The following is a 20,089-nucleotide window of genomic DNA, read 5'->3' on the forward strand; positions in this document are numbered from 1 at the left end:
CTCCAGTCTTCTTCCTTCTCCAGAGCCCCTGCCCACTGGTTCTGGGACCGTCTGTCTGGAGACAGTGGGAGTGGCTGTCCTTGTCCTGGGAGGCCACATTCAAAGAAAAAGTGAAGGTAACACAAGCTGTTCCAGACACTTGGCTTTGCAACATGGAGCAACTACCTGATGGGCTGGTCAGGTTGGGAGCGGGATTAGGGGGCAAGGGATTTTTGCCAAGCTTTATAAACCTGGAGATTTCTAGTTTACATGGCGCTAGTGATAAAGAACCTGCCTGCCAGTGCAGCAGACACAGGAGACACAGGCTTGACCCCTGGGTGAGGGAAGATCTCCTGGAGGAAGAAATGACAACCCACTCCAGTATTCTTGCCTGGAGAATCCCATGGACAGAGGAGCCTGGCAGGCTACAGTTCATAGGGTCACAAAGAGTCAGACATGACTGAAGCGACTTAGCACAAGAGTACAGCACATAAATTTCTGTATTTCTGGCTTTTCATCGAAAATTGGTCTTGCTCTCATCTCCTGCCCTCCCACTCACAGGCTCTGCTCCCTACCACACTGGCCTCCTTGCTGTTCCCCATTGCTCCATCTCAGTTCTCCCAGCCCCAGGGTCTTTGCGTGGGCTGTGTATTATGTATGAAATTACTCACCACCACTAAATCCACGTGTTCCCTCCAGTGCCTTTAGTTTTTGATTTTGGTTTAGTTTTTTGTGCTTTGTTTTTCCTTACTCTTCACCTGCCTGGCTCCTCTGTTTAAAGTTGCAGTCCTCCTCCCAGTCCCTGCTGTGTTTTCACTTTTCATACACCACGTATTTTACCCTAATTGTTGATGACCTGTCTTTCCTTTACTGGAATAAAAGCCCCATGAAGTTAGAGATCTGGATCTGTCTTGTTCACTTTTCTAACCCCAGCTGTTAGAAGAGGGCCTGGCATGCCGTAGGTGTTCAGTAAATGTGTATTGACATGGAGAACAAACTTAGGGTTACCAAAGGGGAAGAGGGGAGGGATAAATTAGGAATTAACAGATACACATGACTATATATACAATCGGAGAAGGCAATGGCACCCCCACTGCAGTACTCTTGCCTGTAAAATCCCATGGACGGAGGAGCCTGGTGGGCTGCAGTCCATGGGGTGGCTAGAGTCAGACACAACTGAGTGACTTCACTTTCACTTTTCACTTTCATGCATTGGAGAAGGAAATGGCAACCCACTCCAGTGTTCTTGCCTGGAGAATCCCAGGGACGGGGGAGCCTGGTGGGCTGCCGTCTCTGGGGTCTCAGAGAGTTGGACACGACTGAAGCGACTTAGCAGCAGCAGCAGCATATATACAATAGATAAACAAGAAGGACCTACTATATAGCACAAGGAACTATATTCAATATCTTATAATAACCTATAGTGGAAAAGATTCTGAAAAAGAATATATATATATAAAATTGAATATTTTGCTGTACACCTGAAACATTGTAAATCAACTATACTTCAGTTTTTAAAAATGTGTGTTAAATGAATGAGTGAATGAATGAATGGTGAATTTGAGCTGTGGTTGAGCAGTGGCCACCTCCCAGTCTCTTGATCAGGCTGTTGTTATTAGAACACATTTAAAAATAATGCATACAAATAATATCAACTATTAACATTAATTATGTCATATGTCAACTCTGGAGCAGCAGGTGTCAACAGCTTTCCCACCTCCTCCTGCCCCTAGAGCATCTCCAGGGAGTCCCTTCCTCAAAGACCCTGTGGAGTCTGTGATGCAGGCTGGCACCAAGCAGCCGTTTTGGAGCCTTGTGGTAGGGCAGGTGGGTGGGTAGGGGCCCTGGCCCTCTTCCTCATGAGCTTGTTTGTCTCGTCCCCCACAGAATGTGCGCATCGACCCCAACAGCCTGTCTTTCAACATGTGGAAGGAAATCCCTGTCCCCTTCTACCTCTCTGTCTACTTTTTCAACATCGTCAACCCTGAGGAGATCATCCAAGGCCAGAAGCCACAGGTGCAGGAGCGCGGGCCTTATGTGTACAGGTGAGGATGGAGGAGGTTGGGCTGGGACTCAGGTCATCACCCCATTTTACAGATGATGAAACCAAGGCCCCTTGCAGAAGGGCTCATTCAGGGCCAGTCTGCTTGCTCCAATCCAGTGCTCCAGTGCTTGAGACTTGGGAGTGACTGCCTGGCTTTGCCACTCAGCAGGTCTCTGACTGTGGGCAGGGGCCTTTACTTTCCTGTCCTGCAGTGTCCCCTTCTGTAAAATGGGGATGACTATATCCATGGTGGAGTGGTTATGAGGATTGGATGAGATAATGGGGAGCCCAGCACAGTGCCTGGCATGCAGTAAGTGATCAGTAAGTGTTAGTTATTAACACATTATCGTTTCCTGAGTTTGGCTGCTTGCCACTCAAAAGGCAAGCGTTGGATTCCCTGGCAGTCCAACAGCTAAGAATGAGCACTTCCACCGTAGGGGGTGCAGGTTCGATCCCTGGTCAAGGAACTAAGATCCCACATGCTTCGAGGTGTGGCCAAAAAGTTAGAAAAAGAAAAAGGCAAGTGCCTTTTGGAAAGGAAAGATTGCTTTATCCAAGAGGCCAGCAATGTGGGGAGAAGGCGGATTCATGTCCAAAAACCAACTCTAAAGATTCTGCTCAACCATGAAAGTTTTTAAAGGGAGAATCATTTGGAGAAAAGGTCAGGGCCTTTATCTTCTTCCACTGTGTGCAAAACTTTGTTCTGATTGGTTGGTGGTGCAGTTAACAGGGAGGTGTTCTAGGAATCTTCTGCTCGGCCAGAGGATACCATCTTCCACCTTGGTGAGGTCCTTAGTTCCTGCAGAAAAACTCAGAGATACTGTTCTGTGTGTCCCTTGAGGAGGAGCCAGGACCCTGCCCCAAGGCTGCACTATTGTTTCCTGACTGCCCCTCCTTTGCTTCTGCATCCCCTCCCTCCCCTGATAAACAAGTGTTTGCCCCCTGGAACTCAGGGAAGGTCAGAGAGGCTGAATGAAGCTTATTCCCTACAAGAAAATTGGGGACATGGAAAAGGACTTTGACCTGGGAGGGCCCCACAGGGTCCTGCTGTCTTTATTTATGACCACAGCTGTCACAGCTTCTTCATTTGATCACTTTCTTTGGGAGGGTGAAGCTCTCCAGTGGCTACTGGGCTCCGTGGGGTTGGCTGGAGCAGTTTCCCAAGAGAGGCTCTGCCACAAGGCTCCAGAAGAGCTGTCAGGTGCCAACCTGCACCACAGATTCCACAGGGACATTGGGGAAGGGGCTCCCTGGAAGACAAGACCCGATTTCTGGTGCTGCCCATTCTGCCCTCAGGAAACTGCAATCCTGGCTTAGCTCATCCATGCAAGGCTTCTGTGTCGAAGCTGAGCCTGGTTTGCCAAAGTTCTTACTTATCTCTTCATTCCATAAGCGTTTATTGAGTACTGAACATCTCCTGTATGCCAGGCACTGTGCCAGTTCACTGTTAAAGGCAGACAAAAGCCCCTGCCTCACAGAGTTGACATTCCCATCGGGAGAGAATAAACAAGTGGACAAATGAGGGGAAACCTGGCAGGATAAGCGTGGTGCAAACAAAGCAGGTCAAGCCATGGAGAGTGCTGGAGGCAGGGCTTGGCGGGGGCTGGTCTAACTGAAGGGTCAGGGAGGACCTCGACAAAGGGGGACAATTCCCTAGACCCAGATGGTGAGAAGCGGGCACTGCAGTGTGAGGATCTGGGGGGAAGTGAGTCCTGGACAGAGGGAGCAGCGAGTGCGAAGGGCCTGAGGCGGGAATAGTCTGGTAGTCCAGGAGGGGAGAAGGCATGTGTGGCTGGCGTGTTAGGAGTGAGGGGAGAGTGAGGGGGGAGAGAGGAAACCTGAGAATTGGACGGGGCCGGATGGTGAGGACCCTGGAGGCCACAGAAGGAGCTCAGTTTTATCCTGTGTGCAAAGGAGGGTTTGGGGGAGAGGATGACGTGATCTGATTTCCCCTTTTCAAAGATTCTTCTGGATGCTCTGCAGAAAATGGATTGCAGAGCATGATGGAATAAAAACAGCATAACAGCAATAAAAACTGCAGCTGATAAAATGCTTTTCTCTATGCATTAGGCAATCGTTTTAATTGCTTGACATGCATTGAAAGTGAAAGTGAAAGTTAAGTGGCTCAGTTGTGTCCGACTCTTTGTGACCCCGTGGACGGTAGCCCACTAGGCTCTTCCGTCCATGGGATTCTCCAGGCAAGAATACTGGAGTGGGTTGCCATTTCCTTCTCCAGGGGATCTTCCCGACCCAGGGATCGAACCCAGGTCTCCCACATTGCAGGCAGACACTTTAACTTCTGAGACACATTAGTTCATTCAGTTCTCACAAGTAGGGACCTAATGACGTAAGTCTGCTTATTACTCCCATTTTATTTTTTTTCCTTGGCCGCACCTCGTGGTACGCAGGATCTTAGTTCCGCATCAAGGGATTGAACCCATGCTCCCTGCAGTGGAAGCATGCAGTCTTAACCACGGACTGCCAGGGAAGTCCTGTTACTCCCATTTTAAACGTGGGAAAACAGGCTTGAGTAGTAAGAGATGGAGACAGGATTCAGGCCCCCTGCCTTCTGTCTTCAGAGTGCATATTCCTACCCACCGTCCTCACTGCCTCCCTCAGAAAAGCTAGGATGCCCAGGGGGAGGGTGATGAGGGACAGGGGGATGGTGGCAGCTTGCTCAGGGGGAGGGAGCATATGGGATTTGGTGACAAGAGGCTTCTGTGCCTGTCCTGCAGTAGGTGGGCTTCCCAGGGGGCTCAGTGGTAAAGAATCCACCTGTTGATGCAGGAGATGCAGGAGACCCGGCTTTGATCCCTGGGTCAGGAAGATCCCCTGGAGAAGGAAATGGCAACCCAATCCAGTATTTTTGCCTGGAAGATCCCATGGACAGAGGAGCCTGGCAGGCCCCAGTCCATGGAGTCCCGAAGGGTCGGACACAACTGAGTGACTAACACTTTCACTTTAAGAGGATCCTGGCGGGCTACATACAGTCCTTGGGGTCACAGAGAGGCGACTAAGCACATGCCACAGTGGGTGGGTGGTGGAACAGACATGTAGGAGGCAGTCAAGCTGGGCACACAGACAGCTGAGGGCCCCCCGGGCTCCTGGCAGCTGACCCACCGGCTTCCTCCCCCACAGGGAGTTCAGGCACAAGAGCAACATCACCTTCAACAACAATGACACGGTGTCCTTCCTGGAATACCGCAGCTACCAGTTCCAGCCAGATAAGTCCCGCGGCCAGGAGAGCGACTACATCGTCATGCCCAACATCCTGGTCTTGGTGAGATACCCCTGGTCCGTCTCTCTGCCTGCCCCCTGCACTGGGCGGTCCCTTGAGGGCTCAATCTGGCTCCTGGGTTGACTCGGCGGGCTTCCTGGGTGCATCTTGGTCTCTGGTTGGGGGCATTGGTCAAAGTCATGGCCTTTCCCTTTTCAATCTGCAAATCTAGGGACTTCCCTGGTAGTCCAGCGGTTAAGACTTCCACTGCAGGGGTACGCGGGTTCAACCCCTAATCGGGTGCAACAACAAAGGCAAATCTAGAATCTCCAAAAGGGAGTACTTGGTGGGAAGCTGAATGGGGGCGCGGTGTGCTTGTCTGTGGTGTTTGGAGGGAGGTTATGGACAGAACGTCCATTCTCTGCAGGTAAGAGTCACAGAAGTAGCTGGGTTTACTGCCTGCCCGCCGTGTGTGCCGGGGTCCCCAAGACCACCCCCAGGTTCGCTGACTCACTTGTAGGGCTTGCAAGACCCAGCATATATGGTTGTGCTCTTGGCTATAGGTTGGTAGAGTGGAAGGAGGCAGAAGAGAATCAGCAGAGGGAAAGGGCACGTGGGGTGGTGACCAGATGCAGGCTTCCAGAGCCACCTCCCAGGGGAGTCATGCTTCGTTCCTTGAGCGGTGACTTATGACCACACACAGGTAGGTCTCCTCTACCAGGAATGCCCACTACAGAGACTCGGCGCCCAGGGGGTGTTTACTGGGGGCTCGTCACGGAGACGCCCTCTGCCTGGCCCGGATCTGTGTTCCAGGAGAGCAGGTGGTACAATCCAGGCACAGTGAGCCCCTCTTATCAGTTAGGGAGCGGTGGGAGCCCTCCTAACACCAAGATCTCAGATGCCAGCCAAGGCCCAGGCCTTTCTAGAGAGAACTGTCTCAGGTCGGCTATGTGAGCATCTTGCTGACACTACGTGTTAGAACTTGTATGCCAGGCTTCACACATACCACCTTGTTTACTTGTCCGCAGTCCCACGATCATTAGGTACTATTATTTTCTCCATTTGTAGAAGAGGAAAACTGAAGAACGGAGAGGTTAGGTGACTTATCTAAAGTCACTCAACTAGCAGGTAGCAGATTAGGGTTTTGAAACTAGTTTGGTCTATGAGGCTACCACTCTGTGGTACTCAGCCTCTCATTCAATCCTCTGTCCACTCAGCTGAGGATCAGCAGATGTGTGCTCCGGGGCTGGCCCCAGGCTGGGCTCAGGATCAGATGTGAATGCACCTGGGAAGTGTGTTGGGTGGACAGGATGAAAGCTTAGATAAATGCAGCCTGAAGCCTTGCTGCTGCCTCCCTCAGAGTCATAGGTGCATGTTTAGGCACTGAAGTCACTTTCCTCCACCAGTTAGGTTGGCAAAGACTGTGTGATAAATGCCCAGGGCTTAGGAGCGTTTGTGGGAACAGACACTGTCATTAGGAACGGAACTAGTATGAGCTGTTGGAAGGTAATTTTCAACTTAAATTGAAGTGATTTTCAGTGTGAATTGCCTGTGCCTTTGACCTCAGAAGTTTCATAGGTAGGAATGTGTCCTCTTGATAGAATAACACATGTGGGCAAAGATGTTTGTTCTCAAGGATGTTTATTTCAGCAACGTTTTCAGAGCAAACATCTACTGATCATCATGTGGAGTTATGTTGTGATATCTACTGCAGACAGACAGTGGACTAGTGTACATCGAGCAAAAGGAGGCAGGGCTGCAGAGGGTGTCGTGGAGCAGTCTCTTAGTTATGTCTAACTAGGGAAAATTGAACACAAGCAAAGTGCCCCTACTTATTGTTTCTGAAGGAGAAATACCTGCATGCATGCACACACCCACTTACACACGTGCTTTTACATGCCTAGACCAGCTGGGCTTTTTCTGTAAAGGGCCAGATAATGTTTTAGGCTTTGAGGGCTAGACATTCTGTGTTGCAGCTGTTCAAGTCTGCCATTATAAAGCAAACGCAGGGGCTTCCCTGGTGGTCCAATGGCTAAGGCTCCGAGCTCCCAATACAGGGGGCCTGGGTTCGACCCCTGCTCAGGGAACTAGATCCTATATGCCATAACTAAAGATCCTGCATGCCTCAGCTAAGTCTTGAAGCAGCCAAATAAATAAATGAAAATTTTTAAAATGCAAAAGAAGCCCAAGACAAAAACATAAATGAGTGGGCGTGGCTATATGCCAAGAGACCTATTTCGTGGATATACTGAAATGTGAGTTTCATATAATTTTCATGTTTTTCATACGGTCTTCTGTTTTTCTTTCAACCATGAAAACATGCAGAACATCTTAGCTCCTGGACTGTAAAAAGCAGGCCATGGGCTGGCTCTGGCCCATGGACCACAGCTTGCTGACTTCTGGAGTTGATGCTTCCTGCAGGAATACTCAAGAACCCAGAGCAGTGGGTTGTCTTGGGGGAGGAGATTAGGAAGGGTCATAGGTTAGAGAGGGACTTTTACTTTATATCCTTTCACGATTTTTAAAAACCATCTAAGAGACTTCCCTGGTGGTCCAGTAGTTAAGAATCCACCTTGCAATGTAGGGACTACAGGTTTGATCTCTGGCCGGGGAACTAAGATCCCACATGCCGTGTGGTAACCAAGCCTACACGCCACAACAAAAGATTCTGCATGCCGCAACTAAGACCTGACACAGCCAAAAAGGAAAGAAAAAGAAGAAATACTGACTTAGAGAAACACAATGCCAGTACTTATACAAAATAAATAAAACCCATCTATTTATTACCCTAAAAATCATAATGTTAAGGAGACCCTTGTGAATTCTTACAGAATCAGACCTTTATGTTTAAGAAAATGCTGGTTCCCTTGCTCAGACAGTAAAGCGTCTGCCTACAATGCGGGAGACCCGGGTTCGATCCCTGGGTCAGGAAGATCCCCTGGAGAAGGAAACGGCAACCCACTCCAGTATTCATGCCTGGAAAATCCCATGGACCGAGGAGCCTGGTGGGCTACAATCCATGGGGTCGCAAAGAGTCGGACACGGCTGAGCAACTTCTGTGTGTGTGTGTTCCCCTTCCTACAGGTAGAGATTAGATACTTGATGTGCTTGTGCTTATTGCTCAGTCGTGTCTGACTATTTGTGACCCCATGGACTGTAGCCCACCAGGCTCCTCTGTCCTTGGGGATTCTCCAGGCAAGAATACTGGAGTGGGTTGCCATGCCCTCCTGCAGGGGATCTTCCCGACCCAGGGATCGAACCCAGGTCTTCTGCATTGCAGGTGGATTCTTTACCATCTGAGCCACCAGGGAAGCTCAAGTGTACCGGAGTGACTAGCCTATTCCTTCTCCAGAGGAACTTCCCAACCCAGGAATTGAACCAAGGTCTCCTGCATTGCAGGCGGTTTCCTTACCAGCTGAGCTACCAGGGAAGCCCAGATATTAGATGAGGTGCCTTTAAAAAGTAAACCAAGTGCCAAGATGGTATCTCCAGAGGAAAACAAAAATTCTAAAATAAATTCACCCATATTCTAAGCACCCAGATACTAGGTAGAACTGGTGCTTGGGGCTCTTGGAGTTTGGAAGGGAGATGCTAAGGAAGTAGAGTAGTCTGCATCAAGATTCTTTGCTTATAAGGTGACGGTGAAAGGTACTCTAAATTGGCATAACTAAAAAGGGCGTTTATGGGCTCATGTTACTGAAAGGTCAGGAGTTGGCCTGGTTTCAGATATGGTTTGATCCAGAGTGCAAACGAGGTTGCCCAGATCTGTGTCGGTTCCATGTTCTGGCAGATCCACCCCTCAGGGTGGCTGCAGCCTTGCACACACCATGTTCAAGGGCAGCCAGAGCCACCGTCCCTCTCTACCCCACAACCCCAGCTGATTTGCTCCTTGTGGCTTGTTGGTTCTGATGGGGCTGCATACATATTCCCAAACCAATCACTGTAGCCAGAGAGAGGAAGGTTTCTGATTAACCAGGACTAAGGCACATGACTGCCTCTGGGGCTGGGGGTGGAGTTAACTCGGCCTACACCCGAGAGCGCAGGTGGTCCTGTTACTGAAGGATCAGGGCATGGTTCCGAATGCCCCGGATGCCCCAGATACCCCAGATGTCCACTGCAGGGATCCTTCTAGGCCTGACCATGTCCCGGAATGGCTGTGCCTTGAAGCTTGGCTTGAGGTCCAGGGAGGGCAGACACGCTGTGTCTAGCTTCTAACCTGTGGTGTCCCCTGACTCTGCAGAGTGCGTCGATGATGATGGAGAACAGGCCTGGATTCTTGAAGCTGATGATGACCTTCGTGTTCAGCACGCTTGGCCAGCGTGCCTTCATGAACCGCACTGTTGGCGAGATCATGTGGGGCTATGACGACCCCTTAATCCACCTCATCAATCAGTACTTCCCAAACTTGCTCCCCTTCAAGGGCAAGTTCGGCTTATTTGCTGAGGTAAGTGTGGCCCAGTGAGAAGTTCGGGGCCTCTGTCTTGTCCTCCGTTAACACAGCCTGGAAACCAGTTACCAGCTTGCTTTTGGAGCTGGCAGAGGCCCCAGGAGCTGTGGGTGGTCAGTGACAGAAAACCTAACTTAAACTGGCTTAAGCCAAAGTCAGTTTCAGTTAAATTCTATTTTTGATTTATTGGTTCATATAACTGAAAACTGTAGGGAGAGAGATTCAGGTACAGCTTGATCCAGGCTCAAATGATGTGACTGGGGCTGAGCTTAGATGGTTGGAGGTTGGTGCTGGAAGAAAGGGGAATGGCTGCTGGGGAGGCAGGTCAAAAATGTCAATTATTGCTTTGCTCTGAGTTGCCTGCTTTTTCTTAATCTTGATCCAACCTAGTGGTGTCAGTGATTGGGATCCTGAGTCATGATCTGATGTAGAGTCATATCCCTGACCTCTGATCCCTGACCTTGGCTCCCTCAATCACAGATTGTAAATAGCCCTCTGAGTTGCGCCAGCCTGAGTTTCCTTTTGGGGCTCTGCTGATCTGGTGTTGGAGGAGGTAGTAGGAGGTAGTAGGAGGGAGAAATCATGATTCAGTTACAGGCATGTGATAGCTGCTCAGTAGATTTTTGAGCAGGATGACAGGTTCTGGGTGTGTGGGTAAGTTGACAAGTTTAAGGTAATCTAAGTGACATGATTCTTGTCAAAGCAAATTGTAAACTGATAAACAAATGAAAATTATTACAAATTGAGTCACGTGCTTATAAACTATCTTTGACTCGGTATAGTGGAAATCCCAAAGCAATAGCCCAGCAGTGTTGGTGTGGTGGCTTCCCACTCTTTAGGGGTCTAGAATTCTACTTCTCTGCTCTCCCCACCTTAGAGTGTGGTTTCCATACTCAAGATTACTGCATGGTCCAAGAGGCTGCTGGGGCACCAGCTGTCACACTCACTTACCAGGTAGCAGCAGGAAGGAAGAAGTGGTAGGGGATTTAGGGGCAGTCGGGGGAGTTGAGGACAAAGCAGCATGTCCTGGCTGTTTCCCTCTTTGGGAGGGAGATTTCCTCCCAAAGCAATTTCCACTTGCTTTCCATTAGCCAGAACTAGACCTGTGGCCATACTTAGCTGCAAGGGAAGCTGGAAAATGTTAACTTATAGCTAGTGTGTTGATGCCCTGAGTAAGGTTTAGGTTTTGATATGAAGGAGAAAGGGGAGAATGGACTCTGGGTAGTAACTAGAAGTCTCTGATACATTTTGTTATAATTATTATAATAGATTCTTTTGGGTGAGCATTTATTAATAATAATAACAGCAATAATAAAAATAAAGGCTAGCATTTGGAGATATTACTATTTCTTAGGCACTGTCCTCAACAGGCTTTACACATTAGGTCTTTTAATATTCCCAGTATCTCTTTGTAGTGGTCTCTGTTACTGTCTCTTTATACTGGCTGAAGTTTGGGCTTTTTTTTTGTTTGTTTGTTTTTTTGAGTTTGGGCTCTTGAAGCTCTGAATGGACAAATGACAGGGCACACTGATATTAGGAAGCTAGAATAGGCTTTGAACTTAGGCCCTGTTGGCTTACCCAGGCAGTAATCAATGTAGCTATTCGGCCGGTAAACAACCCCTATTGAGTTTCTCATGGGTGCTGTACCTTACATTATACAGCGTCCTCAGAGGTAAAAGGGTGCTTTCTAAATTTTACCCAGTGGTCACTCATTTTTTTGTGTGTGTTTTGTACAGTTTTGCTTTGAATTAGAAATCTTTTTCTAAGAAATTCCCTCAGGGTGCTAAAGCCTGGACTTTCTGTCTGGAAAGAACTTGATAAACATCAAGTCCTCTTTGCCTGTATGTTTCAGGATAGGCAGGTTAAGCAGCCCCCAGATCTCCATGGCTTGGAACAGCAAAGGTTTATTCCTTACTTGTTATGCCAGGTCTAGTGTGGGTGACCAGGGCTCCTCTGCTCTTTGTGGTCACTCAGGGACCCAGGCTGAGGGAGGCTTCTGCTGGATATATGCCTCTCCGGTCTCGATAGCAATGATGGAAAGCACAGTGACGTGTGCATGACCAGCCCTTAAAGCTCCCACCCGGAAGTGACATTATCATTTCTCTCCTTTCTCGTTGATTGTTTTCACTGATCGAAGAGGTCACGTGGCCATGCTTTCTTGTAACTTGGGGAATGGGATGGGGTGACCCTACCATTCACCTGAGAGGAGAACCAGACTCTCCTGGAGTCAGGAAGGGAAAATGGGACATTTTCTAGGACGGACGTGGTCTTCAGAGGAGTGTTCCTCCTAGAAAGCCCTCAAGTCCTCCTCTTCTCGACTCCCCCAGTACTGGACTTGCAGCGGTGAACAAGACAATGAAGCCCTTGTTCTCTGGGTGAAGGGGGAGCAGCCTGTGGGTGGGCCTGAGTATTGACTCCCCATGTCCTTTATAACTCCACCCTGGGGCTTAACGATGTCATTCTCTGCTGTTGTCTGCAGCTCAACAACTCCGATTCCGGCCTCTTCACCGTGTTCACAGGGGTCAAAGACTTCAGCAGGATCCACCTCGTGGACAAGTGGAATGGTGTCAGCAAGGTGAGGGCCAGAGGCGACAACCATCCTGTGTAGGGACCGGGTGGCGGTGGCAAGGGCCGGGATCCACCGCCCAGAGCACCTTCTTCCTTTTAAAACAGGAGTTGGGGATTGACATGTACACACTGCTATATTTAAAACAGACAGCCAACGAGGATCTCCTGTGTGGCACAGGGAGTGCTGCTCAGTATTCCTTAATATCCTAAATGGGAAAAGAATCTGAAAAAGAACAGATACATGTATGTAAAATGGAATCCCTTTGCTGTACACCTGAAACAAACACAACATTATAAATCAGCTAGCCTTCAGTTAAAGAAACAAACAGAGGAGGGGATTGCATCTGTAGGGGAGATGCTCTTGAGTCCCGGACCTTATCTGTGTTTAAGGCTCAACTAGGACTTTCTAGGTGGCTTAGTGGTAAACAGTGCGCCTGCCAAGCAGGAGATCCCTGGAGGAGGAAGTGGAAACCCGCTCCAGTACTCTTTCTTGTTTGAAAAATCCCATGGACAAAGGAGCCTAGTGTGCTGCAGTCCATGAGGTTGCAAAGAGTCAGACATGATTGAGCAAGCAAGCGAAGCCTCAGGCAGGATGTTTCTGGCTGCCCGGTGGTTAAGACTCTGCCCTTCCACTGCAGCGGGGGTGGGTTCGATCCCTCCTGGGGGAAGTTCTGTCCATATGCCCCAAGGCATGGCCAAAATGAAACAAAAGGAAAACTAGTTCTTGGTTTCCAGTGGGTGGGTGGAGCATATGATTTATTTAGCTTTGGTGCTTCACTTACAAGAATGCTTCAGAAACATTACACTGAAGATACAGCCATCCATTGCACTGAAAGATTGTTGAATTAAAAAAAAAATTGCGCTCGAAACACAGGAAGACATTCACATTAAAAAATAAAATAATAGAGACAGATATAAAGTGCACTTTGTACGTCTTCATACACCCAGCCCCATTCCCATCCGAACTACAGAGGAAACCCACTGTTATCAGTATTGGGTATATTCTTCCTGTGTATTTTTTTTATCCATTTGAGGTGCGATTTTTTTTTCCTTTCTTTTAGGAGCAGAATGAAATCATACTATGTGCATTGTTTTGCAACTTGCTTTTTTCACCTGAGCGGCCTTTCGGCATTTCTCATGAAAATGATTATGTAGTGATGGTACCCACACCTTCCAAATATTCATCAGGGTAATGGTTACAGAGACCGGAGGGCTGGGGGCAGATTATCCCCCATCAGGGCCTGGACTGACAGGATTACCATCGCAACCAGTAATAACCATTCTGAATGGACACTGTTGAAATTCTCTTGGGCTTGCTTTCTCGAGATAAAAATGTACAGGGACTTCCCTGGTGGTCCAGTGGTTAGGACTCTGTGCTTCCACGACAGGGGGCCCAGGTTTAGTCCCTGGTCGGGGAATATACAGCGTGGTATGGCCAAAATGTGTATGTGTGTGTGTGTGTGTATATGTTGTTGTTGTTTAGTCTCTAAGTCATGTCCAATTCTTGTGACCCCATGGACTGTACCCACCAGGCTCCTCTGTCCATTGAATTTCCCAGGCAAGAATACCTGAGTGGGTTGTCAATTCCTCCTCCAGAGGATCTTCCCAACCCATTGATCAAACCCGTGTCTCCTGCATTGGCAGGTGGATTCCTTACCACTGAGCCACCAGGGAGGCCCAATATGATGTACATATATGTATACACACATACACACACACACATGAACATATGCTTAGAAACCTTCTACTAGGACAGATGGGTAAAAAGTGAGAAGTCTGTTTTTTTCTGTCCAAGTGTCACTCTCCAGAAGCAACTACTGTTTTGCAATTTCCTGGTAGCGACCATTATGATTTTAAATATTTTACTTACGGGACTACCTTCTCATTTGATCTGCTTTGATGATGTGCCTGCCCACTTCCTGTCTGAGAGGCGATGATGTCTGTCTCTCGCGCTCACTGTGCTCCTTGGAGGTGTGAGTGACAGGTCCGTTTTACAGATGAAGTTACTGAGTCCCCAGCAAAGTTGTACATTCAGGGATACACGGTCAGGGGCTGGGGAGCTGCCATCGACATCCCTCTGGCTGGCTGTCTACACAGCCTGATCTTCTTGCACCAGGACGTCTATCCAGGAGGACTGGCTTCTCTCAACTGGGTGGTGACTTCACACGATGTGTGAAGTCGGAGCTCAAAATTACCTGGGCAGTGTCCAAGTCTTTATGAGTCCTTGCTTGACTAAGAGGCCATGTTTAAATGCTTCCCCACAGGTCAACTTCTGGCATTCCGATCAGTGCAACATGATTAACGGAACTTCTGGGCAGATGTGGGCACCATTTATGACCCCTGAATCCTCGCTGGAATTCTACAGCCCCGAGGCCTGCCGGTAACCGCCCTGATGTGTGACATTCCGGGCCTCCTTCTGCTTTGTGGATGCTCAGAGCCGAACCAAGTGGCTTGTGGTGTGTGCTTGGAAAGTGCCTGGCTGCATGTCCACTCGCCCCTGGCACCAGCTTGAATTCTCTTTGGCTGCTCCATGAAGAGCCGAACTCCAACCGCTGGTGCTCTTGCAAGGCTCAGGGAGGCTGCTGGCAGTTGTTGAGGCTTGGTGGTGGTGACGGACAGGAAATGGGCAAGATGGCAAGGGGCCGTGGAATAAGGCAACGAAGGGCTCCCTGTGCCAGCTGCCCTGTTTCCAGTTGGGTGCTGAGAGGCCTGGATGCCTCTCGCAGCCCCTCCGCTTTCCAGAGTACAGCCTCGGAGGTCAGCCTGGAGCTTAACCATTCCAGTGGCCCCAGCAGAGGGGCGAGAAGAGACAGCGGCTCCTAGAGCCTTTCTCTGGGTGTTTCCCTGTTCTCGGCTCCTCTGTTGAGGCCACTCTGGAAAAATCCTTTGCTTGGGATTTTACTGATGTGAACTCAGGAGACCCACCTGCCACCCTAGCAGATCTTGATACAGCCCTGTCTGCACAAGGTGCTTGGGTCCCGGCAGGGACAGGATGGCCGGGTCCTTGGTCCCTGGGGGTTGTGTCCTGGCAGGGGACTCAGGCCCATGGACCCGCAGGGGAGGGTCAGAGAGTGAAGGTGTTTTTGTTCTGTGTGTGTTCACTTCCTGAAATTAGAAATTTCAACTTAGAGAAGCGTTCCCAGAAAGTGCAGTTTCCTCTGCATTTGTTGTTGTTTAAAACGTCACTAAGTCGTGTTCGATTCTTTTCTGACCCCATGGACTGTAGCCTGCCAGGCTCCTCTGTCCATGGGACTCTCCAGGCAAGAGTACTGGAGTGGGTTGCCATTTCCTTCTCTAGGGGATCTTCCCGACCCAGAGACTGAACCCTCGTCTCCTGCATTTCCTGCTTGGCAGGCGGATTCTTGGCAGGCGGATTCTTGGCAGGCAGAGCCACGAGGGAAGCTGTTTCTCTGCATTCCCTTCTCCAATTTCCCTGATTGTTTCTTTTGCCCCATCAGCTTTATCCTCCTCACTTCTCTCTCTCCCTCTCTCTCTCCTTCCCTCCCTCTCTTCTTTCTGTATATTTTTTCTGGACCCCTTGAGAGTATGTTGGACACCTAAATACTTCAGTGGGTGTTTTCTAAAAACAAGGGCATTTCCTTATGTAACCACATCACACCACCATAATGAGAAAATTTAGCACTGACTTGATACTATTGTCTAGGGTGATACTCTCCAATAAAAATATAATACAAGTCCCATCCACAATTTTAAATTTTCTAGTGGCTGCATTAAAGAAAAATCAGTTAAAGTCATTTTAATGATGTTTTATTGGACCCAGGAGATCCAAAATGGTATCATGTCACAGTGGGTAAACAAATGTAAAATACTAAAGGTGGACTTGCCTGGGGGTCCAGTGGTTGAGACTGCAGACTTCTACTACAGGGGTCACGGGTTCTGTCCCTGGCCAGGGAAGTTCCACATACTGTGCAGTGTGGCAAAATAAAAAAAAAAAAGAGAGAAAAATATTGAAGAGCTGTTTTCCATTGCTCGGGGGTATCAAGCCATCGGAATCTGGAGTGTATTCGACACAGTCACATCCCAACTTGGACTGGCCCCATTCCAAGGGCTCTAAGGCCATATATGCTGAGTGGACCCTGTGGATAGGACAGGTGGGGTGGTTCTGATCCACAGGCCATGTTCACGTTTAGAGGCACCTTTGAGAAATAAGGCAGGGTGGACAGAAAGAGGGTGAATGGGGGTGGGTTATGGTGCTGCTCCCTGCGGAGGTGACAGCCGAAACGGGACCTGAGTGAAGAACTGAAGTCTGATGTGGGAATAAGAGAGAGGAACGTTCCAGGCACTGGGAGCAGCAGGTACAAAGGCCCTGGGGCAGGAGGGAGCATGTTGGAGGAACAGCCAGGAGGCCCATGGGGTGCAGTACACGGTGTTGTTGGGTTATTGTTCAGTCGCTAACGTCGTGTCCGACTCTGCGACCCTATGGACTGCAGCATGCCAGGTTCCTCTGTCCTCCACTATCTCCCAGAGTTTGTTCACATTGATGTCCATTGAATCAATGATGCTGTCTAACCATCTCATCCTCTGCTGCCTGCTTCTCCTTTTGCTTTCCGTCTCTTTCCTAGCATCAGGGTCTTTTCCAGTGAGTCAGCTGTTGGCATCAGGTGGCTGAAGTATTGGAGCTTCAGCTTCAGCATCAGTCCTTCCAGTGAATATTCAGGTTGGATTTCCTTTAGGATTGACTGGTTTGATCTCCTTGCAGTCCAAGGGACTCTCAAGAGTCTTCTCCAGTTAGCAGGGGCTAAATCCTATAGAAGCTTGTGGCCGTGGTGATGACGTTGAATTTTATTCTAGATCAGACTGGAAGTGGTTACAGTCTTACGTGGGGTTGTGATATATTTTGTCCTTGTTTTAAAGCTTGTGGAGAATGGATTGGTGTAGGTGGTGGAGGCAGGGAGACGCATAAGGAGGTTGTTGTAATTTGCCAGGGAGAGATGGGGCAAACTGGGACACGGGGGGGTGGCCGTGCCTGTGGGGAATGAGTTTACTCAGGCCACCCAGTTCTGGTCACTGCCTTCTGGGATGTCACCTACATCATCTGTCCCTGCAGGTCCATGAAGCTCGTCTACAAGGAGCAGGGGGTGTTTGGAGGCATCCCCACCTTCCGCTTCGTGGCTCCCAACACCTTATTTGCCAACGGGTCCGTCTACCCGCCCAACGAGGGCTTCTGCCCCTGCCGGGAGTCCGGAATCCAAAACGTCAGCACCTGCAGGTTCAGTATGTGTCATCCCTGATGGGAGGGCGGGAGGGGGTGGCCCGGGATGAGGGCTTTATCTGCCTCTTTAATTCCTGGCCTCTGTACCCTCGATAATTCCATTAGACCAGAGATAATGAGGGCGGCAAGAAGATAACTCGGAAAAAAAAAAAAATGCCATGTGTATCTGTTGCTGTCGTAATAAATTCCCACAAACTTGGTGGCCTGGAATAGCACAGGTTTATGATCTTAAGCACTCCAGTGGTTCAGAAGTCCGACACAGGCCTCCCCATGCTAAGGGCCAGGTGTCAGCAAGCTGCGTTCCTGTCTGGAGGTGGAAGGGGTGGCTCTGTTTCCTCGCCTTTTCCAGCTTCTAGTTTTTGTTGTTCAGTCACTCAGTCGTGTCCGACTCTGCAACCTCGTGGACTGCAGCACCCCAGGCTCCCCTGTCCTTCACTGTCTCCTGGCGTTTTCTCCAATTCATGTCCATTGGGTCAGTGATGGTATCTAACTGTCTTATCCTCTGCCACCCCCTTCTCCTCCTGCCCTCAATCTTTCCTAGCATCAGGGTGTTTTCCAGTGAGTCAGCTCTTCACATCAGGTGGCCAAAGTATTGGAGCTTCAGCATCAGTCCTTCCAATGACTATTCAGGACTGATTTCCTTCATTATTGACTAATTTGATCTCCTTGCATTCTAAGGGACTCTCAAAAGTCTTCTCCAGCACCACAGTTTCAAAGCATCAATTCTTTGGCACTCAGCCGCCTTTAAGGTCCAACTCTCATGTACAGATGGTCCATCCGTACATGACTACTGGAAAAACCATAGCTTTGACTAGATGGACCTTTGTCAGCGAAGTGATGTCTCTGCTTTTTAATACCTTGTCTAGGTTTGTCATAGCTTTCCTTCCAAGGGGCAAGCATCTTTTAATTTCAAGGCTGCAGTCACCATCCTCAGTGACTTGGAGCCCCAGAAAAGAAACTCTGTCACTGCTTCCAGCTTCCAGAGACCCCTAGAATTCCTCGCTCAGGGTTCCCTTCCTTCGTTTTCAAAACCAGCAACATCACAGCTCTCTGATCCCACTCCTGTGGTCACATCTCTTTTTCTGATGCTTTTGTGCTTCGCTTTTCTAGTTTTAGGGCCCTGGAGACTATATCTGGCCCACCTGGACAATCTAGGCCACACTCCTATTTTAAGCTGATTAGCAGCCCTCATCCCTCCTGTAGCCTAATTCCCTTTGTAACCTTTGTAATCCACAGGTCCCAGGGGTTAGGAAGCAGACATCTTTGGGAAGGGCATCATTCTGCCTCCCCAGCCATGATAGGTAGCTTAATAAGAGGTGTCGTAGGGAGGACCTTTCCCCTCATCTGGGGAGGAAAGGAAGCTGGCAATGGCCTGAGTTCCATGAAATCTTGTTCAGCGTGGGATTTCCCTGGCTGTCCAGTGCTTAAGGCTCTGTGCTTTCCACTGCAGGGGGGCTCAGGTTCGATCCTTGATTAGGAAACTAAGATCCAGTGTGCCTGTCACATGGCATGGCCAAAAAACTACAAAAAATAAATAATTAATTAAAAAAAAAATCTTGTTCCGTGGCGTGCAAAAATCTTGTTTCGTGGCTTGCAGTTACGGGCTTGGGTGTGGTCTCTGGCGCTGCCACACTGTCCTCTAGCATCGTCAGTGTTTCCTGGTTGTGTGCCAGTCCTTGAGGCACCCCGCCTCACGTGCTTACTGTGGAGACTTGGATGTCAGCGCAATTTGCCTCTCCTGACCCTCATCCAGGTCACTGGCAAGCCCGGCCTTCAAGTTAATTCCTGAGTCCTTCTCTTCCTGCTGCCTCATGGCCAGGGCCCTTCAGTTGGCCTTCCTCTTGCATTGTGGCTACCCTCTGTGCCACCCATTTCTCAGACTTCCCAGTGTGTTCCCCTCATGTGACTATTTAAATTGTCTTGCCTGGTGGTCCGGTGGTTAAGGCTTCCACTCCAAGGGGTATGGATTCGATCCCTGGTTGGGGAACTAAGATCTTGCATCCAACATGACATGGCCAGGAAAAAAAAAAGAAATCAATAAATTGAAATTGGTTTGATTGAAATCAAATTAAAAAGGTGAAGGTGAAGTCGCTCAGTCGTGTCCGACTCTTTGTGACCCCGTGGACTGTAGCCTACCAGGCTCCTCCGTCCATGGGATTCTCCAGGCAAAAATACTGGAGTGGGTTGCCATTTCCTTCTCCAGGGGATCTTTCCGACCCAGGGATCGAACCCAGGTCTACCATGTTGAAGGCAGATGCTTTAACCTCTGAGCCACCAGGGAAGCCCCAAATTAAAAAAGCAGTGCCTTATTACACTGGCTATATTTCAGATGGTCCCCACCCACGTGTGCTGAGTCGAATGACTGTCCCATGGGATGAACAGTGCAGAAAGAGAACATTTTCATTATCGTAGAAAGTTCTATTGGACGTGGTTCCAGCCAGCCGCCCAGGGGGCCTTTCCGAGACTCTGATTGGCACCCAACCATTTGCTTTAAATGTCTGACCCCTGCGCCATGCATGTAGAGTGAAGTCCTTACGGGAGCCCCAGTGTTGTCAGGATGTGGCCTCTGCCGGTCTCTCTAATGTGACTTCTTCCCATACT

The 20,089-nt window shown here is 49.2% G+C and overlaps 1 protein-coding gene across 9 annotated transcripts in view; it reads left to right on the forward strand.

Moving 5' to 3' along the window:
* The window catches only part of SCARB1 (scavenger receptor class B member 1), a 96,171-nt gene that overhangs the window by 50,467 nt on the left and 25,615 nt on the right, over positions 1-20,089 (forward strand). For all 9 annotated transcript variants that reach the window (XM_060401088.1, XM_027956406.3, XM_060401087.1 and 6 more), the window contains exons 2-7: positions 1,867-2,024; positions 5,162-5,303; positions 9,481-9,684; positions 12,167-12,262; positions 14,520-14,635; positions 17,324-17,490. In XM_060401088.1, coding sequence (XP_060257071.1) covers positions 1,867-2,024; positions 5,162-5,303; positions 9,481-9,684; positions 12,167-12,262; positions 14,520-14,635; positions 17,324-17,490 — 883 coding nt within the window. The remainder of the gene's footprint in view (positions 1-1,866; positions 2,025-5,161; positions 5,304-9,480; positions 9,685-12,166; positions 12,263-14,519; positions 14,636-17,323; positions 17,491-20,089) is intronic.

Source organism: Ovis aries, chromosome 17 (assembly GCF_016772045.2).
Source record: "Ovis aries strain OAR_USU_Benz2616 breed Rambouillet chromosome 17, ARS-UI_Ramb_v3.0, whole genome shotgun sequence".
In the NCBI taxonomy this organism is placed as follows: Eukaryota; Metazoa; Chordata; class Mammalia; order Artiodactyla; family Bovidae; genus Ovis; species Ovis aries.